Consider the following 20,990-nt stretch of genomic DNA (forward strand, 5'->3'; position numbering starts at 1 on the left):
TGGCAGTCGAGGGGAAGTAAGATTTTAAAAAGGCCTAACAAAATTTCGACAAAACTCCTCTTCCCCCTCCCCCCCCCCCCCCCCCCGTCTCATACTAAGTACCGTGGAGAACAAAAAGAGCTTGCAAGTCATTCAGCCAACATTTATTTGGCACTGATTATATTCCAAGGATACCTAGCGGTGAAGTAATATTGCTTGACTCAGTCTATCAGTCAATCATCGAGATGGCATCTGGACAGAATCAACCGGACGGAGGGAAAAATTATAGTAAAGCGAACATATAACTATACTTAATGATAATCCAAAGGAGTTAAGTCGAAAGAAAGCAGCAAAGGGAAAAGTCGAGAGGATCCATGAGGGGGAGGGATGGGTTTCAGAGATTACTTTTGGGCTGTGTGAGACCTGCTTCTCCCACTGTCCATTGGCCAGATCCCTTCACATTGGGCTGGCCCACCTCCCCTCTCCAGGATGACATCAGCAATACCCTGCTTCCGGCTCCTCCCTCCCCCAGTGTAGTTTCCAGACAGCAGCCGTGGTGATCTCTTTAAGATGGAATCTGATTACCTCGGTCCACCTCTTAAAAAGGCTCCCCTCTTCAGTGCTACCTGGATCTAGTCAGTAGGCCCTCCCTCTCTAGCTTCTTCTTTTGTCCCCTCTGTCCTGACTTGCACTCTGGCTTCTTGTCCTTGGAAGTCCTGTTCCGCCCCCCCCCACACACACACTCCTGGGCACTCATTGCAAAGACCAGACTGATCTGGTCCACATAGATGCACATTTCCCTCTTGAGACCCAAGGGGACAGGGACATTTATTGTAGAGTTGGCCTGGCTGAGTCTCAGAGCCTAGGGGAAGATCTGGTAGTGCTCGGTCTGGATTTGAGACAGAAATACAGTGCCTGCCGATCCAGGGGGAGGGATTTCTCTTGATTCCTCCTGGGGGTGCAGACTGCTTGCTGAGCCAGGCATTTAAGTGGTTTTTGCCAACCTGGCCAATTCCCAACTATTACCACAGCCAGTAATTTACATAACTCATCCTGAAGGCAAATGGACAGGACTTTTGCTTTATTTGTCATTATTTGGCTAGGAAATAAAGGAACCAATATTCTTGCCCTACTGAGTACTGTTCCCTCCAGTAATGTTACTAATTCAGAGCTGGTTCCAAGGCTCCTTGGGGTTTTTACCCATGACTTGAACATCATTTACTACCACCTACCTGGCTTATACCATAATACACCATGGGCAGAGTAATTTTTTTTAAAGGTTTTATTTATTTGCCAGGGAGAGAGAGAGAGAGCACAAGCGGGGGAGCAGCAGGCAGAGGGAGAAGCAGACTCCCCGCTGAGCAAGGAGCCCCATGCAGGACTCCATCCCAGGACGCTGGGATCATGACCTGAGCCGAAGGCACAGGGTTCACCAACTGAGACACCCAGGCGACCGTGGGCAGAGTAATTGTAACTGTGAAGAAGAAAAGTAACAATTGTTAATAAATCCTACTCTTGCGAAGATAAGCTGGTAACATTTTAGCATATTTCCTTCCAGTTGCTTCTCTCCATATACAGATTTTCTAGTTAATAATGTGTGATCTTGGGCCTTCTTTTCCCATTGTGTTCTCTTTTTTGGTGGTCTCATTCTTGTATTATCATTTGTAAGCGACAATTTAGCCCTGATCTCTACTCTGAGCATCAAGTTTCTCCACATCTCCATCCCAAACTTGCTTCTCTGCAACCATTTTGGTAAGTGGCCACCACCATTTATGCCAGATATTTACTTAGTCCTCCATACTGACTTCTGTTGCCTCAATTCTACCCCAGCCCTTTCCCGTCTGATTCATTAGCAAATTCTGTCCACACTACCTGCCACACATACCTAACAATTGTTCCTTCCTCCCCATCTTCACTGCCACCACCCTAATTCAAGGCCCCTCTCTCTCCAGGTTTGTTCACCCAACCCCAGTGGTATCCCTCCTTTCACACTTAACCCTCTGCAATCTTTTAATGGGTTCGAAGATTCTGCCTACCTCCTTGGTTCCCTCTCTTGATGCCCCTTAAATTGCTGTCACCCTGGATCTCTTTCTCTTGATCTGTGCTTTCTGCTTAGTGCTCTCTCTTCTTGAAAAGCTTTCCCATGGTTAGTTTCTTTTCTCCATTCAGATCTGATGTGACATCTAAAATCAAATTTGGTCTCCCATATATTGTCTACCAAAGCACCTAGTTTACTTCCTCCCTGGCACTAATCACAACATGTAATTGTTTTGTTATTTGTATTAAAATTGTTTTCGTTGGTTTTTAAATAGAGAATTTTAAATTTTTGTAATCCCCCCAACACAGGTAGATTGGCACTGATAAAATACACAATGCCCACTTAAATTTGAGTTAAACATCAAGTAAGTTTTTTGTATATGATTTTGGGACATACGTATCCTGAAAAAATTTATCTGAGATTCAAACTTAACTGGCCGTCCTGTATTTTTATTTGCCAAATTTGGTAGTTTTACCTTCGAAGTAAGTGCCTCCTTTCCCTCGTCTCGCTTGTTCTGGGTTGTATCCTCACAGGCAAGCCCAGAGCCTGCCTTTTATTAGTAGGTGTTCAGTAATTGTTCTATATGAAATAACTGTCTGCTGTTTTGTACTTTTTTTCCCCTCCCTAAGTGACATTCATTTATCAGAATTTTCCCCATTCACTAAAAATTCTTGTTGAAGATATTTTGGGAAGACGTATTTTATCTAAACTTGTTTCCCATTTACGCAAAATTAGCATAGTTAGGAGTATCTACCTTCATCGCATTGTTTTGAGAATTAAATGAGTTAATGGGTATAAAGCTTAGCACCGCGTCCGGCCCCCTAGAATATGCAATAAATTTCAGTTCGGTATTAAATGTAGCTAGCCCGTGAACCATTTTAGCGGAAAGCAAAAACGCGGGTTTGTGGAGCACGGGTGGGGGCTGGGAAAACGGTTAGAAACGGGCGCCGGCTAGAACGCGGAGGGCCCGGGGAAAGGGGAGGAGCAAGGAGTGAATGACAGAGAAGACAGCCAATGGGGAGACTGGGAACCGCTCCCCCTCCCTTTGCGTTTCAAATTCTAAGCTCGGTTTCCATCCGGGTCCTTCAGCCTCGTTCCCGGGCAGTATAAAGTTTGCTGTCTCCTTTGTTCGCCCTCGTTGCGCAGTAGTGCTAGCGGCTTCCCTCTTCCGTTCTCGGCACCGGCGGCACTCCCTCGTGCTGAGCTGCTACGAAGCCCCTGCCGGCGAGCTCGTAGGAGCTTGGAACCGTCGTCACCCCTCCGGTACGTGTTACCCTTCCCTTCTTTCGTTTCTCGTACCTTCTTGCCACGTTAGAACTTGGGATTATCTCCCTGGAGATGGGGGTGGCGGGCGCCATTTTAAGAACCGAAAGGTGCCGACCTATTTCGATAAAGCTGCGCGTGTCCGAGGAAAACAGACGTGGGGGCTCCGTTCCGTTGTGTGCCTCTCGAGAAAGTTTGGCTGTCGCCTGCGGGGGTGGTGCCGGAGGTCGCGGCTGGAACGGGACGAGGGCAGACCGCCCCACCGCGGTACCTGCATTGGGATGGCGCTGGCGCTACGGATGGGCACGTGCGCTTTTACGCGGGTCCTTGTTCATTGGCGGCCTTGGAGAGGAAGCCCTTGGAATTTTCCCAGCCACTGCTGATGGCAAAAGTTACTCCCTTGACCAGTGTAGGTTTTTCTGGGTTGACTCCAAGTGTCGCCATTTTGTGTTTTCCACGCGGTTTTTAATGACGGGTTTTAATTGGGTTCTGCTGCAGTCATGGAGTGTTGAGTGATACGATGCGCGCTTCCACCTTCCGTTATTATGAAACGATACTGAAACCTTTGTTGTTTTTCTTCTAAAAGAACCTTTTCGGCGGGGTTGGGGGCTGGTGAAGAAGAGGAGGTAAAACTTGGCTCAAACTTTAAATTTCTGCTTAGATTGATTAGAGAATCCTAATGAGGAAAGGCAAAGTTCTTGGAAGAGGACCTGCGTCTGGCCTGTGTGACCTTGAATGAGGCGATACACTTTAAAAAACCATTAGGGTAATTGGGAATGTGATAATTGAATCTTTAAAAGGGAACACAAATAGGATTAAAACTAGAATTGCTTTTTCAAATGCTGAGTAGGTGTTACTTAATTAAAATTGCCAAGGTGGATTAAGGATGAAGGTGTTAGTTAAATTGGCCTTTTTAACTAATTTACATTAAGCTAGTTTAATGTAAACTCCACTGTCACTAAACTACTTAAATTGGTTTCCTGCTGAGGCTTAGAAACAAATACTTTTTGGTGTCTGCAGTTTAGAAGAAATGATTTTAGTAGAAACAAGAAAGGTACACCAGTAAATATACTTGTGTCCCATAAACTTGAACTTTTTATAGGGAGGTAATACTGTTCGTTTTCAACAGTCTCTCACCAGGGGGAAAAAAATGGTTGAAGCAGATCGCCCAGGAAAGCTTTTCATTGGTGGCCTCAATACAGAAACAAATGAAAAAGCCCTTGAAGCAGTATTTGGCAAATATGGACGAATAGTGGAAGGTGAGTTGCCTGAAAGCATATAGGGAGCTGTTAAAATAAAAAATGTAAGCTATGATGTATTTGATTGCGTTGATCGTCTGAAATGATACACTATTTTGTCCTCTAAGAAGTTCTGAGCTTACATTTTGTAGGCGCACTTTTGTTACTTAATTCGAACTAGAGTAACACTATCCCCCCCCCCCAAAAAAACTACTTTTTTAGTTCTATTGATGAAAGATCGTGAAACCAACAAATCGAGAGGATTTGCTTTTGTCACCTTTGAGAGCCCAGCAGATGCTAAGGATGCAGCCAGAGACATGAATGGAAAGGTGAGATTGCACAATAACTGTTATCTAGTGCATAATCAGTGTTACTGAAGTCTAGTCTAGGGAAGTTCTTGAGTTGTGTTTGAATGTATACCTTTCCAGAGCCCTCTAATCTTTGCCCTTTGTAATTTCCAATTTTGCAAAGTTGTGGATTATACTCTTATTAAATTGTTTCCGTTCAGAAAATTATATATGACCGTGTGTGATTTAGAATCCATAAGATGACTTGGTAACTTGGCTTTTATTTTCGGTTATCGCATTTGATAACAAGTTGACTGTCTGGCTTTTTAAATTTTATTGACCAGCAGTGTGATGGATTCACCTTATGTTGGGACTCAACTGATCAGTATCGTTCTAAAAAACTTTGAATGGAAAAATGACCCTGTATTTTACCGCTTTTCTCAGATTAATTGGTGAGCTAAATTTACCTAGAAACCTCATTTTGGAGGGCACATTGGTGTCACAATGCATACTGAATGGATCTGCAAGATCTCTTTAAATAAGGATGCGATTAACCATTTTGATATTCTTTAGTCCTTAGATGGAAAAGCCATCAAAGTAGAACAGGCCACTAAACCATCATTTGAAAGTGGTAGACGTGGACCACCTCCACCTCCAAGAAGCAGAGGCCCTCCAAGAGGTCTTAGAGGCGGAAGAGGAGGAAGTGGAGGAACCAGGGGACCTCCCTCACGTGGAGGGCACATGGGTAATGACTTGAGTCTACCCCAAGCTTGTTGGAGAACTGCAAACCCCACGCCAGTCTGCATTGGTTAAGTCCTGTTGTAAATTCTCCAGCTTTTGATACTCCGAACACCTCATTTACCAAAGTCCTAATGACTTAAGAGAAACGTAGAAGGCATCCTAAGTTAGTATTTAAAAAAAACAATGGATGGGAACCTGGCTGACAACTTTTTTTTTTTTTTAAAGGTTTTATTTATTTATTTGAGACAGAATGAGAGAGAGAGAGAGAGCACATGAGAGGGGGTAGGGTCAGAGGCAGAAGCAGGCTCCCTGCCGAGCAGGGAGCCCGATGCGGGACTCGATCCAGGGACTCCAGGATCATGACCTGAGCCGAAGGCAGTCGCTTAACCAACTGAGCCACCCAGGCGCCCCTGGCTGACAACTCTTGATCATAGGGCATGAGTTTGAGTCCCATGTTGGGTTGTAGAGATTACTTTTAAATAATAAAAAAAAAATGAAACCATGGGCAACAAAATTATCCAGAATTTGCAGAAAATTTTTTCTTAGAGAATTTTTGATAATAAATACTTAAGTGTATAAAAATGAAACAATTTGTATTTTTCTTTGAAGCAACTTAGACTACACTTCAGTTTTGTTTTTAGTCTGTATAGACTCCCTTATGCTTGGTAGTCTTGGGCAAGTAAAAACTCAAGATTCCCCAACTGAACAGAAAATGGTCATTGATACAGCAAAGAAACCTCTTATTGATGCTAGAATTAACATGTTTTTCTTTTCTATTTCAATGTAGATGATGGTGGCTATTCCATGAATTTTAACATGAGTTCTTCCAGGGGACCACTTCCAGTAAAAAGAGGACCACCACCACGAAGTGGTGGTCCTCCTCCTAAAAGATCTGCCCCTTCAGGACCAGTTCGAAGCAGCAGTGGAATGGGAGGAAGAGGTAAATGCTGGATTTATAAAACAATCTCTTCTGCCACTATAACAAAGGATTGATAAGTGAATTTCAAAAATGATGCTTTAAAATAAAAAACTTACGGGGGCCTGGGTGACTCTGTTAAGCTTCTGCGTTCAGGTCAGGTCATGATCCCAGTGTCCTAGGATCCAGCCCCATGTAGGGCTCCTGGCTCAGCGGGGAGCCTGCTTCTCCCTCTTCCTCTCCCTTCTGCTTGTGCTCTTTCTTGCTTTCTCAAAATCTTAAACAAAATAAACTTCTAAATATAAAAATGATGCTTATGAAACTGACTCCTGGACTAGAGGGGAATCTAGGTACATAAAGTTGTAAGTACTGAAAAGATTGTGAGTAGGAAATTTTAAAGAAGAAACGTCTTGATTTAGGTCCATACTGTCTTATTTGAATCCCTGCTTTTCATTGCCTGAATGTAAATGCACATCTTAGCTTTCCATTTTGGGTATATTTTAAAAATGGGTTTTTTTTTTTCCCTTAAGCTCCTGTGTCACGCGGAAGAGATAGTTATGGAGGCCCACCTCGAAGGGAACCCCTGCCCTCTCGTAGAGATGTTTATTTGTCCCCAAGAGATGATGGATACTCTACTAAAGACAGGTAACAGACAAATGTGGTAGTTTGTCTTACTAATAATTGAGGTTGAAGGGAGAACTGTTCCAAAGTGTGAACCAAGTTAAATTTTGTTTTTGTAGCTATTCAAGCAGAGATTACCCAAGTTCTCGTGATACAAGAGATTATGCACCACCACCAAGAGATTATACTTACCGTGATTATGGTCATTCCAGTTCACGTGATGACTACCCATCGAGAGGCTATAGGTAAAGTAATATTGCTGCTTGCCACAAGCTTGCTGTAAAAAATGAAATTGCTCTGAAAATTGATGCCCTGTAACTAAACAAGTTTTTCTCTTGGATTTAGTGATAGAGATGGCTATGGTCGTGATCGTGACTATTCAGATCATCCAAGTGGAGGTTCCTACAGAGATTCATATGAGAGTTATGGTAAGATACTGGTTGAGGGTCTTTGAATATCACCAGCTTGAGTTTTTAGGTTCATGAGCCACTTTATTAGGCTGTGTGGTGCTTGCTTTTTAAGGGATATTTGCTTGCTTTTAAGGGGTAACTTTATCAGCTGGGCTTTTCCTAGTTTTGTGAGGGGCTTTTGTTTTTTCTGAGTTTTTTTTTTGAGGCTGTTTGCTTGCTTTGGAGGGGATTTTGCTTGCTTAAATTGGCAGCCTTATGTGTTTTCCCCCAACAGTGAAAATACAATTTAAAAATTTTATTAACAAGATCAAATGTTTACCATTGCAATATGAAGGAAAGTCTACAGTTCAAAATTGCAACTTATCACTGGAAAGTGTCTGAGTGTCTACTATAAAATAACAAGCTGTCTGGAATATCCTCTTGAAATACACACCGTCTTCAGTCTTTTCAAACAAACATTAAAACCCATCCATTTCCGTATCTCAGCAGATGAGCAAATCCCTGTTAATGGCCAGCAATGGCAGAGTTTAAAACCTCCCATTTAAGAAAGTAAACGTTTAATACAAGAATTCTGTAAATTCAGATTTAAATGTTGTATATATACAATTTATAGTGTTGCCATATTACCTGACCATTGACCCTGCAGGTAACTCACGTAGTGCTCCACCTACACGAGGGCCCCCGCCATCTTATGGTGGAAGCAGTCGCTATGATGATTACAGCAGCTCACGTGACGGATATGGTGGAAGTCGAGACAGTTACTCAAGCAGCCGAAGTGATCTCTACTCAAGTGGTCGTGATCGGGTTGGCAGACAAGAAAGAGGGCTTCCCCCTTCTATGGAAAGGGGGTACCCTCCTCCACGTGATTCCTACAGCAGTTCAAGCCGCGGAGCACCAAGAGGTGGTGGCCGTGGAGGAAGCCGATCTGATAGAGGGGGAGGCAGAAGCAGATATTAAAAACAAACAAAACTTTGGACCAAAATCCCTGTTCAAAGAAACAAACAAAAAAGTGGAACCTTTTCTGTCATAACTACCCAAGGACTACTAAAAGGAAAAATTGTGTTACCTTTTTTTAAATTTCCTGTTAAGTTCCCCTTCCATAATTTTTATGTTCTTGTGAGGGAAAAAAAAGTAAAACCTGTTTAATCTTATTTGACTTTATGACATTGCTTTCAATAAGCAAATGTTAAATGTGTTAAGACTTGACTTGTGTACTAGTGTTGTAATTTTTCAAGTTAAAAGTGTCCCTAAAGGCCACTTCCTATATCTGATTTTTCCCAGTAAATGAGGCAAAGCAATTCTAAGACCTTCCACAAACATCTAGCCATCTAAAATGGAGAGGTGAATCCTTCTGCCTATACAAACAAGCTAGCTATTAGAGGGTGGTCGGGGTATGCTACTCTAGGATTTCAGAGTGTCTTCAAACTGAAATCTCAATGTTCTCAGTATGAAAAACCTGAGATCAGATGCTTATGTAAGGAAAGTGCTATTCACCCAGTAAACCCAAAAAAGCAAATGGATAATGCTGGCCATATTTTGCCTTTCTGACATTTCCTTGGGAATCTACAAGAACCTCCCCTTCCCCCTCCCCCAATAAGACCATTTAAGTGTGTGTTAAGCAACTACAGAATACTAAATAAAAAGTTTGGCCAAAACCAACCATGAAGCTGCAAACGGTGCTTGCTCTTACTGTTTCAAATTTTTGCAACTCTGTAGTGTCTCACTTTTAAGGAACAGCTTGATTGCAAAGGAGAAAATAGATAAGCAATGAAGTTATCTCCAACTTCTCAAAGGCTTATGACTTCTAAAAAGTGAATCTATCAGCATTCCACATCAGATTTAAAGCATCAAATGCCTGTGAAACAGCAAAGATGGTAAGCAAAGCAAACTAGTTTTTCCGTCTAAGTCGAGCTTGAACACTTACCTTCCTCATAGTACAGTGAGACATACTGTACCTCATGGCAATGGAAATGCTTTCTAGATTTAAAAAAAAAAAAACTTTTGGAAAAGCAAAGTGTTCGATAGCATATTAGAAGTCCTCCAAATTCAACACATGGATTTTTTTTTTTTTTTAAAGCATGTATGACACTTAAAGGCCTTAATACAGCTGTTGTTTACCAATGGCGATCTGGGGCTTGGGGAGGGGGTGTCTTTTTTTTTCCTTTTTTTTTAAGTATTTTTGATGAAGACCTTTAAACATGCTTCATATGTTTTAACATTTTTCAAAATAGCCTTTTAGTCAATATAGGAAATGGCTTAAGTTTGGGGTTCCACTCTCTGCCCCTGTAAGCCATTGCAAACTTGACATTTAGTTGGATGCCTGACTTGTTTTTAGTTCTATGAAACTACACTGTATGGAGAAAATCTATTGCAAGTGGTCTTTAAAAAGCAAAACCTGAGGCAGCATGACCCAGGTCCAGCCATGAAGTTGAAAAAGATGCTCTTGAATATAGTAAACTTGAAGACCTCCAACTAAAATCCTTACACTGCACTTATTCCTTCAAATAAGTTTTGTCCGTTCAACTTATGGATTTAACATGGCAGTGCACCATTGGAACAGAATGAGAATCCATAAGCCATGCAACTTAACCATTTTAAGCCATTCCAGTCCATCCCAAGCCAGTGAATCTTCCACCACTTTGAGAATTAGTAGAACATGAAATAACGTTAAGCTGCAAGTCTGAACTTGCCTTTTCTTTCTGGAAAAGAGCAGTTGTAGGCAAGTTTTGAAGATTTTCCTTTAAGAGAGATAACTAGTTACATATTTAATTTTTACAGGTTGAGGATTTTGGTCATTAATGGTTGGAGTGCTGATTTATTCACACTAGATAAAGCTGGCAGCAAGAGAAATCAAATGCTAAGGTAAGTTTTAAAAGCTGTGGCCTTTATAGGTGTAAGTAAGAGCTTTTCCACTTTGCATATCTGTGATACTTGTAAGTTCTCTGTGAAGGGGTATAATCTTAACTTGTGGATTAGGATAAAGTGCTGTAATGTGTAACACCTGGTACGTTAACGTACCCGTTAGAATGTAGGGCAAAGTATTTTAAGCAGGTATATTTCCATTAGTGGCTCAGTCATACAATATTAGCATTTTTTCCTGTAGTCTGTGTTTTTCAGCGGAGTTATTTATGCTGTAACTGGAAGTTTGTACCTCTTAAGGTCCTTTATAATTCATATTTAAAGGTATAAAGCTTGCTAATATAGTCCCCACAAGCAGTGGTTGATTGGAGCTGTGCACTTTGTGTTTTGGTATGTGAACAAAACACAAATTGACAAATTGACTAAAGGGAGAACAGATGCCACTGCTTCTCAGTTCCCACTTGGAGTAGCAGTGTTAACAGGTGTAATGATGACCTAGTTAATACTCTGTATTACTAAAGTGATAACAGGAATTGTAAGAGTATTTTCGGTTGCGTTTTAGAGTTTGCAATTTAAAGCAAATGTTTCTATTGCCAGTTAAAGCAATAAAGTATGTATTTAAGAATGGGTAAGAGGGGGGAGTAATTTCTAGAATAAAAGAATATCTTGTGATCTGATCACATGCTTTTCATTTTACAGAGTTGTTGAAGCAGAAGAATGCTGATTGTCGATAAGGCACAACAGTTGCATAAGCAGTACTCATCAGAATTGGTTTGGTGCAGGCAATAGATTTTTGCCTTCAGGGGTTCCTGTGGATCTAAGGAAGGAAGGCATCAGTGTTGGTTAGCACTTAACTAGGGAGTGGTAGTTACTTTAAAAAAAAAAAAAAGTAATTGACCAGATAAAGGGGAGCCGTTAAGGAAATTGGTAAGTGGAGGTAGTAAGTTCTTGTGGTTCTTTATGTGGATTTTTACAGCTTTGGCTTTCCTTTTGTTAAAGTCCTGGGGACAACTCTGCAATTTAGAACTTCCTAATTATCGCTGACTGTCAGAAGTTTGAAGTAGAAAAATGAAAGGCATGAGTGGTAACTCTCTATCCATTAAACTGTTTGATGTTTCCCCAAGTGGAACATTTGGTATAGTTTATCCAGAAGTAGGGTTGAGCTATAAAGCGAAGGGAGGAGTAGTGTCTGGAGACTAACTGGAAACATAGCTGAGATGATTGAAAGCACACTTGAAGAACTGGAAACAATTGGGCCACTTGACTTTTTTTTAACTGTACTGTTGGGAAGCCTGCTTTACCCCCACCACCTGTCATGGAAACCAGTCATGTTGGAGCCTAGAGTCGATAGTATATAAAGCTAATGTTCTCAAAGGGACTGGATTTGAGTTGTTGGGTTAGAAGAACTAAGTACAAAAACTTCCGAGATTTTTTTCATAGTAAAATCAGTGCTATCGTGTTTAATCTTCGCAACTGTGAGAAATAGTCCAAAAATTTGTAATCTTCATTGGACAGGCTCTTCTAATCACAGACCATGATGAGGGTATTGACCAAATTTAAGTAGTTGTTGCACTTAACATAGCTGTCTTCCTCAGTCCTCCTGTAATGTAAACTACTTGGGATTATGCTTCTGATGACTTTTTGGCTCTGGAGATTTTATTTAGATATCTTGAAAATAGTGTAGAACATAGAAATTAATCATAGTAAACATGAATACTAAATTCAAATTAAGCATACCTAAATGACCCTTCGCTGTTTGGCAAATAGTTTACTGACCCAGCAGACTTACTCCCCCATTGGAAAAAGAATCCGTCTTGATTCTTCCGGCTTTATACTGGTTGTAAAAAAGAATGATAAAGAATGTTTTGTTTAACTGGTAGTTGAATATAGGACTTAGATATTATAGATCACTTTTCTCTTTTTGGAATGTTTTGTATTTGAAACTTAATAAAACTTAACATGCATTTTTTGTGGCCCCTGGGTTCTTTTTATTTTTTTGTAATAAGGACTTCAGGCTTTTCAATATGCTGTCCACCTCTCCCCCTCCCGCAAACTCTACTTCTCATGCACTTCACTTTTGAGCAGTTGCCATGGAACATAGTCAACCAAGGTGGCCTGTTTCGTGACTAGGCCCCCTTTATTAGGGGAGTGAGCTTCAGGTGTAGGTATCCAGGTAATTGAGGTGATGGCATTTAATCTTTATCCCTAAGTGGGTAAATGGGAGCAGTGACATCGAAGAACTAGAAGTTGAAAGACCAAAGATATACTCTGGTGCTTCTGCTTAACTCTTGGGGGAAAACCGGTCCATTTTAGCTCAGCTTGGTAGTGAATCCTAATTTGGGCCTTCAGCAGTGCTGTTAAACTCAGCACCATATGAATAGTATACTTGTGTATTGACAACATTCTCTGCTTTTGTCCACTGCTCTGTGTACATTTGACTCCTGGTATACTGTTAAAACTAAAAGTTTAGTGACCTTTGTCCTTTATTCAAAGGAAGACAACCCATGGAGTTCAGGGCCTGGTGGAGTCTCCGCTTCTGGTGGGGGGGGGGTGTTGGGGGCATGAATGAGTATCAGAGCACTGGAAGGGGTGGTGCAGAAAGGCATTGATTGGCTATGAGGTCCGATAGAAGGTGAGGCTGAGTTGGATTGTTGGGTGTGTGAGTTTTCCTCTGAGTGCATCCAAACATCTTGACAGGTTTAGATTTAGGACATGGGCCAGACCACGGGGGCAGCCTCCATTCTAGGGGTACCCGTTAGATGCATTAAATTCATCTGCACCTAAAACTTGGTATTTGGGTTATTTAGCCAGTTGAGAAGTAATCACATGAGAAAGTAATGTCTGTTGAACATTAGGATGGCGGAATAAAGCCCTAGGTATTGTCCTGTAAATTTAAGTTTCTTACTTCCACAGCAGTTACTCTAGAAAAGCCAGTCCTTCTCATCAATTAAGTTGCACACATCAGTGTGCTTCCCTAAAAACACCTGTATCAATGAGCTCACTATTTACAGATTTTGAAGATGAATGTTAAACTTTGAAATGTTTAAATCGGTGTACCATGAAATTTGGCAAGACATGTACTATCAAGATAGAGAACATTGCTATCACCCAAGCAAAGTTACCTTATGACGTCTTCCTAGAAAATTCTTGCCCTGCTTTTGCAAAGATGTAGACTAGTTCTGTCTATTCTGGAGCAGCTAAATGTAATCATAAAAGTGGAGCCTTGCAAAAAGTTTTTTTTTTAGCAAAATGCTTTTAACATTCTGCCACGTGTATCTGTAGTTCTTAACATTGCCAAGTATAAGCATGGTACAGTTTACCTATTGATAGAGACCTGGAACTTTTCCAGCTCTTGGCTGTTATGAATAAAGTTTCTGTGAATGTTCTAATATATGTCTGTGTGTAATTAGATGAAAACGCTTCTGTTTGGAATTGCTGGATCATAGGATAGATACTTAGTTTTATAGTAAGTTGCCATTTTTCCAAAGTTGTAACATTTAACTTGCTACCCACTCTGAATTGAGTTACTCAGTGCCCTTATCAGTACTTGGTACTTTTAAATGTAGCCATTCTGGTGGGCACGTTGTATCTCATTGTTTAAATTTATGTATCTCTGATGAATGAGTGGCATTTCTATTTTTTAAAAAAATTTATAGTGAAATGCACACAGATCTTGTGTTCAGTTTCATCAGTCTTGGAAAAGAGTTGTATAACCCATTTATCAATAGGCAGAATATTTCCCTCCAAAAAGTTCCTTGTGCCCCTTACCAGTCAGTGTCTCTTCTCCCAGGCCCAGAGAAAATTGACCTGATTTCTTTTGTTGCAGGGTAGATGTGCATATTTTAGGACTTCATATGAATTTTATATCAGTGTACTTTTTGTGTCTAGCTGCGTTCGGCATGTTTTTGAGATTGATCCATGTAGTTGTATTTGTACCTTTTTGGTGCAGAGAATTCTAGTGTATAGTTTACAGTGTGTATATAGTCCATCTGTTTTGCTGGACATCTGGACTTCCAGTTTGGGGCTCTTAGAAATAATGTTGCTATGAATATTGTCCAGTCTTGGGCATATAGTTCATTTATTTTGGATAAAATTTGGAGTGGAATTGATGAGGTAATAGGGTAGACTATATATGTTTAATTTTTAAACTGCTGAATAGTGTTGCGAGAGTGTGCCATTTTATGCCCTCCTAGCAATTTATGCGTGTTCTGGTTGCTTTCCAACATTGGCTGCTGTTGATCTGTTTCATTTTACCCATTTTAGTGGGTGGGTGGGGTGGTATCACATTGAGATTTTAATTTGCATTTCCCTGATGACTAATGCTGAGCACTTTTTTAAAAAATGAACTTTTTTGGGGGATGATTTTAAATTTACAGAAAAGTTGCAAAGATAGCATAGAGCTCCTATATATCCTACACCCAGTTTGCCCTAATTTTAACATCTTACATAGTTTTGGTGTATTTGTCAAAATAAAGAGATTAACTTTGGTATATATATTACAAGTCTGGTAGTTCTAACTTTCTTAGGTCTGTAATTCATTTTGAATTGATTTTTTTTGGTAAGAGTTGAAATTTTTTTTAAATAAAGCTATCCATTCTAGTATGTGTTGAAAAGATTGTTCTTCTATTGAATTACTACGTCCATGTGTTTGTAGGAACCGTTACATACATTTTTATTGACCTGTCTGATCTTGATTATTGTAGCTCTATATTGTAAGCTATCTAAAGATAACTGATTTTTTTTCCCTATTTTTAAAGATTTTATTTATTTAAGAGAGACTGAGCCAGAGACGGCGCACAAGCCTGAGGGGGGGAGGGGGAGAGGCAGAGGGAGAAGCAAGACTCTTGCCAGCAGGAAGCCTGGGGTCATGGGATCATGACGTGAGTTGAAGGGAGATGCTTAACCAACCGAGCCACCCGGGTGCCCCAAAAGATACTAATTTTTGAAAAGTTTTTTTTTTTTCCTGTGGAATGTTTTTTCCTCAGTTTCTGTTGCTGAGTTTTTTGTGTTTTTTTTTTTTTTTTAAGATTTTTATTTATTTATTTGAGAGAGAGAGAGACAGAGCGAGAGAGGGAACACAAGCAGAGGGAGTGGGAGGGAGAAGCAGGCTTCCTGCTGAGCAGGGAGCCCGATGTGGGGCTCGATCCCAGGACCCTGAGATCATGACCTGAGCCGAAGGCAGACACTTAACGACTGAGCCACCCAGGCGCCCCAACTGGGTTTTTATTTTACTTCAAATTCCATCTTCTATGTTTAGAGGCTTTCTTAAGTGGAAATTTTTGGTTTTGTGCTCATGATTATAATAGATGAACTTGTTTGTAAGTTCTGAGGGCTCTTCAACTCTGAGCTTCACTGTGGGGGCTGTTTGTTGGGGAACCCCTGATACCAGCGACTTTAGGTTTTTCCTCGGGCTAGTCAGATGCCTCAAGGAATTCTTGGCCACAGTCCTGCCTTTGAGGGTCTAGGGTGTATTTACTGGTTTAAGATGTGAGGTTCAGGGCACCTGGGTGGCTCAGTTGGTGAAGGGGCCTGCCTTCGGCTCAGGTCATGATCCCAGGGTCCTGGGATCGAGCCCCAAATCGGGCTCCTTGCTCTGCGGGAAGCCTGCTTCTTCCTCTGCCTGCCACTCCCCCTGCTTGTGTTCCCTCTCGCTGTCTCTCTCTGTCAAATAAATAAATAAAAAAAATAAGATGTGAGGTTGGGGTTTCACTGTGTGTTGGGGGGGGTGGGAGCTGATCAGCCTGTGTGCTCACAACGTGCTATGCTCCCCACTGCAGTGGCCTCAGTGCTGCCTTCATGTAACCCACCTCCAGCTGGCTTGGCACTGCTGTTCTTTGTCTTAACATGGTGATGAGGTGGAGAAGGCTGGTTCCAGAGTAATGTTGGGGGAGGGAAAAAAGGGGGGGCACAGTTAGAAATTCCTTCTGGTCTCTCTTCTGTCTGTGGTGCCTACCCCTCTTCCATTTTAGGCCACTGTCTTCTGACCTCCATCCCTGCCCTAGACTCCTCTAGTCTCTAGGTGTTCCTCAGTTTTATCTAGATTATTTTGAGTTCAAATTCGACCTCCAGTGTTACCAGTTGTGTGGCCTGAGGCAATTTACTTTAACGTCTTCTTGTCTCCTCACCTGTTTAATGGGGAGAAGAGTATCTGTCTCCTATAGCATGGGCTATCTCAGAGGATGAGGGTTAAATGAGTTAGTAGTGCCTGGCACATGGTAAATGCTGCATAAGTAGATTTCATCATCTGTCCGTTTTCCTCCTGTGTGTTTATCTTCAGGGCTGGAATTGGGGAAGGAGCCCAGCACCTTATGTTAGAATCTTGTCAAGGACTGGAGGTCCCTATTATAAGCCAAGGTTCTTCCTTTCCCCCCCCCGCCCCCCCCATGAGTCATAGTCCTCAGTTTTTTTTGGTACGTTATGGTGATTAATCCATACAGGGCCCTTCTCATTTCATTTTCACATTTTTAATTCCCACTCCCATTTACCATTTTCCCCTCCCCAGTGGCAACCATTCTTTCTTTCTTTTAAAGAGATAGCTGGAGCATGGGGAGAGGGCGAGGGAGCAGCAGACTTGCCGCTGAGCAGGGAGCCCAACATGGGACTCGATCCCAGGACCCCAAGATCATGATCTGAGCCCTGAGGCAGACACGCTCAACCGAATGAGCCACCCAGGCGCACCTCCCACAGTGGCAACCATTCTAATGCATTTAATGTGTGTTGATGTTTTATATGCACTTATTTTTAACCCACTGAAATGCTGTGTTGTGTTAAATATCTTGTTTCTTGTAACGGCTCATCATTGTGTTTTGAAGATTTAGCCATGTTGCCAGTACATATCTGGTCCAGTGCTTCTAGCTGTAGTATTTAATGGTGTGCATCCCCGTACTTTGCCTATCCACTCCAGTTTGGTGTAGAAGCGGTTTCTTCCTGGGTTGTAGTGTACACCTGGCTGCCTGGAGGATGCTGAGATTTGACCCTAGTTATGGAAGTCTAGTGGCAGAGGGAGGCGGTTGTGGTGGATCTTGAGAATAGAGCCCCCTTTCAAGGAGTGTGCCCCACGTGAGGTTATCACAGGGTTTTTAAGCAGAGGAAGGCTTATTTGCAGGCATTGCAGGGCAGTCTGCTTCAGCTGGTAAGGGAGATTCAGGATGATTTGGAGGTTAAAGATTGTCGGTTTCATCTGGGTCCAAACAGAAGTGTCCAGCAGGGTCTCATTCCTTATCAGCCCCTGCCCTCATATGAGAAACTTGAGCCTGAATTCAACTGTCGTCGTTATTCGGCACCCTGTACAGTTAATTTTTCAGGACTATCAGCCCTGTGACTATAAGAAATAAGTCATGGAAACTTTGATTCTCAGACTGTGATTGGAGCTGCCAGTTAATGGACTTGAGCTTGTAATTTTTTTTCTTTGTAAGCGTTCAGGTGAACACAAAAGAAACCACGCAACGCTAGTCTTTATGGTCACCTTTTACTGATACAAGGGTTAAGTGCAGCAAGCTTTTGGGCTCTCAGAGCGCGTGCTTCAGTTAGCACTTCTTGATTAGTTGTGATGCTCCTACATGCCATGAATTATACCATCCTAGTTCCCATTTGCAAGGAACACTGCACTCAAGCCCAAAGGCTTGAACAAACCGATCCTCAGATCCTGTTGGTGTGGGTTCATCTCCAGTTGTCACTCCAGGGTCTCTCTAGGTCAAGTCAGTATTTGGGGCCAATCAGAAGAGAAACCATGCAGTCATTTCAACAGTGAAGGTTTGATATAAAGATTTAATATGCATGGGGAAGATGAGGGATTACTAAGTAAAGAAACTTTTAAAAAGATTTTGACAGCACAAGCAGGGGGAGCAGCAGGCAGAGAGAGGGAGAAGCAGGGAGCCCGATGGCGGGGCTCGATCCCAGGACCCTGGGATCATGACCTGAGCCAAAGGCAGAGGCTTAACGACTGAGCCACCCGGGCGCCCCAGTAAAGAGAACTCTTAAGAATAAAAGAATACCGGGCTGTGGCCATGGTTAGAGAAGTCACTGTGGTCCCCCTCCCCAATCTGCAGAACTTACTAGAACTATTTTCTAGGGTACCGGAGAAGGTGGTTCTTACGGAGAGCAGTCTCTCTCACCAGAGATACTGGGCTATAAAACGGACTGGGAGGCCGCCTGGGGAAGCTGCTGTGCCTGGACAACCTCTTGAGCACAGGAAGGGCCTGAGGCTGGAGGAACGCCCCTCACTGCAGGAGCCAGGCCTGGAGGAGTTGCCCAGGCTAGAGAAGCACATCCTGTAAGAGCTGCCAAACAAGCATACCTGAACTCGGATGCAAAACCCTTTTTCTCTCTGCAGTGTCTCTGCCCTTTATTGACAAAACCTAACGTGCTATTGTTTTGTTTTGTATTTTTTGAAGATTTTATTTAGTTGACAGACACAGCGAGAGAGGAAACACAAGCAGGGGGAGTGGGAGAGGGAGAAGCAGGCTTCCCGCTGAGCAGGGAGCCCCATGCGGGGCTCGATCCCAGGACCCTGGGATCATGACCTGAGCCGAAGGCAGACGCTTAACGACTGAGGCACCCAGGCGCCCCCCCTAATGTGCTGTTGTGATTTTTGGTCTTCTTATCCCCAGCTCCTGAAACAGCTCTGGAGTGATAAAGGTTAAGCATCTTCTGTTTGGGTTTTGTCCCCAGTTCCTGAAATAACTCTAGAGTGATAAAGGTGAAAAGAATGTCTTTTGTTTGTTCCTAACTAGCCCCTTTCAGCCACACCCAAGTTTATGTTAATTCAGTTTACTTTTGGAAAGTCCCTAAGGATGGGGGCTGGTTGCCAGAGGAACTGACTATGTGATTGTAGAGGATTGGAACTTTCAGCTCCACCTCGACCTCTGGGAAGGGAGAGGAGTGGAGGATGAGCCAAGCACTGTGGCCAGTGATTTAATCAGTCATACGTACGTAATGCAACCTTCACAGAAAAACCTAACCAAGGGGATTTGGAGAGCTTCCTGGTGGGTGAACACGTGGAGTTGGTGGGGAGGTGGTATACCCTGCCCGAGGCGGGCACTCATACCCCGTGTCCCTTCCCCATTCCTTGCCCTATACCTCTCTTCACTTGGGCTGTTCCTGAGTTGTGTCCTGTATGATAAATGGTTAATCGTGAGTACAGCTTTTTTTTCCTGAGCTCTATGAGCTGTCCTAGAAAAGTATCAAACCCGAGGAAGGGGTGGCAGGAATCTGATAGAAGTATAGGAGGCCCAGACTTGTCCTTGGCATCTTAAGTGAGGCAGTCTTGTGGAACTGAGCCCTTGTAGATGCTAACTCTAGGTAGATAGAATTGAATTGCAGGCCACCCAGCTGTTGCCAGAGAATGCATCAATGTGGGAAAAAAACCCCCACGTTTGGTGGCCAGAAGTATTGATAGTAGTAGTAGAGAGGAAACAAGTTTAACTTTTATATACTGTTACACACCAGCTGGCAAAGGGAAAATAAAGGGTTCAGATTATTTTCTTCTTTGAAAGATGTATTTATTTGAGGGGGCAAGAAAGCGTGTGCGATCGGGGAGAGGGAGAGCGAATCCTGAAGCACACTCCCTGCTGAGCACGGAGCCTGCCCTGGGGCTTGTTCTCATGACCGAGTCTGACACTTAACCGACTGAGCCACCCAGGCCCCCCAGATTAATTTTCACAGAGCAAGCAAGATGTGAATTTGGAGCTGAGAGGCAGTAAGTCAATAATTGGTATGAAGGGTAATTCTGGCCTCAAAATGAATTAGAAAATGTTTCCTTCTCTGTTTTCCAAAAAAGTGTGTTTAGGATTGGCATTGTCTTTAAATGTCTGATAGAATTCACTAATGAAATCTGGGCCTGGAATGCTCTCTATGGGAAGATTTTTTTATTGCAAATTTATTTTTTAAAGTGTTTAAAATTACTTTTTAAATTATATTTGAGTCTAGTTGACACACAGTGTTAGTTTTGGGTGTACAACTTAGTGATTAGACGAATTTATACATTATGCTGTGTTTACTGCAAGGATAGACGTTGCTATTACAGTGTCATTGGCTATATTCCTTACACTGTGCCTCTTATTCCTGTGACGTATTCATTCCATCCTGGAAGCCTGTGCCTCCCATGCCCCTTCACCCATTTTGCCCAGCCTCCCATCCTCCTCCCCTCTGGCAGCCATCAGCTTGTTCTCTGGATTTATAGGTCTCATTCTGCTTTCTGTTTATTAATTTGTTTTTTGTTATTTTAGATTTAATTTCTCGAGTAGATATAGGTCTATTCAGGTTTTCTACTACTTTTTTGTGTGTCTGGTAAGCAGGATTCCAAAGTGGCTCCCCAGATTTCTCTAATAGCCAAGGCTGTGAATATGATATGTCATAGTCATGATTGTGTTATGTTACAGGTAAAAGGGAGGGGCACCTGGCTGGCTCAGTTGGAAGAGCATGTGACTCTTGATCTTGGGGTTGTGAGTTCGAGCCCCACCATTGGGTATAGAGATTACTAAAATAAAAAGTAAAAGGGATTTTGCAGATAAAATTAAGGTTACTAATCGGTCAACTTTGAGTTAATCAAAAGGGAGATTATCTAGGTAGGCCCAGTATAATCACATGCGCTCTTTAAAAGCAGAGAATGTTAAAAAAAAAAAAAAAAAAAAAAAAAAA

The 20,990-nt window shown here is 42.2% G+C and overlaps 1 protein-coding gene and 1 non-coding gene across 5 annotated transcripts; both read left to right on the plus strand.

Moving 5' to 3' along the window:
* Nucleotides 1–3,115: 3,115 nt before the first annotated feature.
* On the plus strand, nt 3,116–12,312 carry RBMX (RNA binding motif protein X-linked). 4 transcript variants are annotated; one of them, XR_006539364.1, is made up of 10 exons: nt 3,116–3,280; nt 4,410–4,539; nt 4,741–4,847; nt 5,379–5,550; nt 6,334–6,486; nt 6,993–7,107; nt 7,203–7,328; nt 7,429–7,511; nt 10,272–10,355; nt 11,052–12,312. XR_006539364.1 is itself a non-coding variant. In XM_021685051.1 (9 exons), the coding sequence occupies exons 2-9, from the start codon at nt 4,431–4,433 to the stop codon at nt 8,448–8,450; spliced, it is 1,176 nt and encodes a 391-aa protein (XP_021540726.1). In that variant the 5' UTR covers nt 3,116–3,280; nt 4,410–4,430; the 3' UTR covers nt 8,451–9,152. The 4 variants fall into 4 exon arrangements, 3 of the variants coding, with proteins under 3 accessions (XP_021540726.1, XP_044767463.1, XP_021540734.1); XM_021685051.1 differs by lacking the exons at nt 10,272–10,355; nt 11,052–12,312 and adding an exon at nt 8,140–9,152; XM_044911528.1 differs by lacking the exons at nt 10,272–10,355; nt 11,052–12,312 and adding an exon at nt 8,140–9,152 and having other exon boundaries at nt 3,127–3,280; nt 5,379–5,436; nt 6,400–6,486.
* LOC123323533 lies at nt 4,588–4,659 on the plus strand. The gene has a single exon (XR_006539466.1). It is a non-coding gene; the product is annotated as a small nucleolar RNA SNORD61 (small nucleolar RNA).
* Nucleotides 12,313–20,990: the final 8,678 nt, after the last annotated feature.

The sequence above is a fragment of the Neomonachus schauinslandi genome, chromosome X, assembly GCF_002201575.2.
Source record: "Neomonachus schauinslandi chromosome X, ASM220157v2, whole genome shotgun sequence".
In the NCBI taxonomy this organism is placed as follows: Eukaryota; Metazoa; Chordata; class Mammalia; order Carnivora; family Phocidae; genus Neomonachus; species Neomonachus schauinslandi.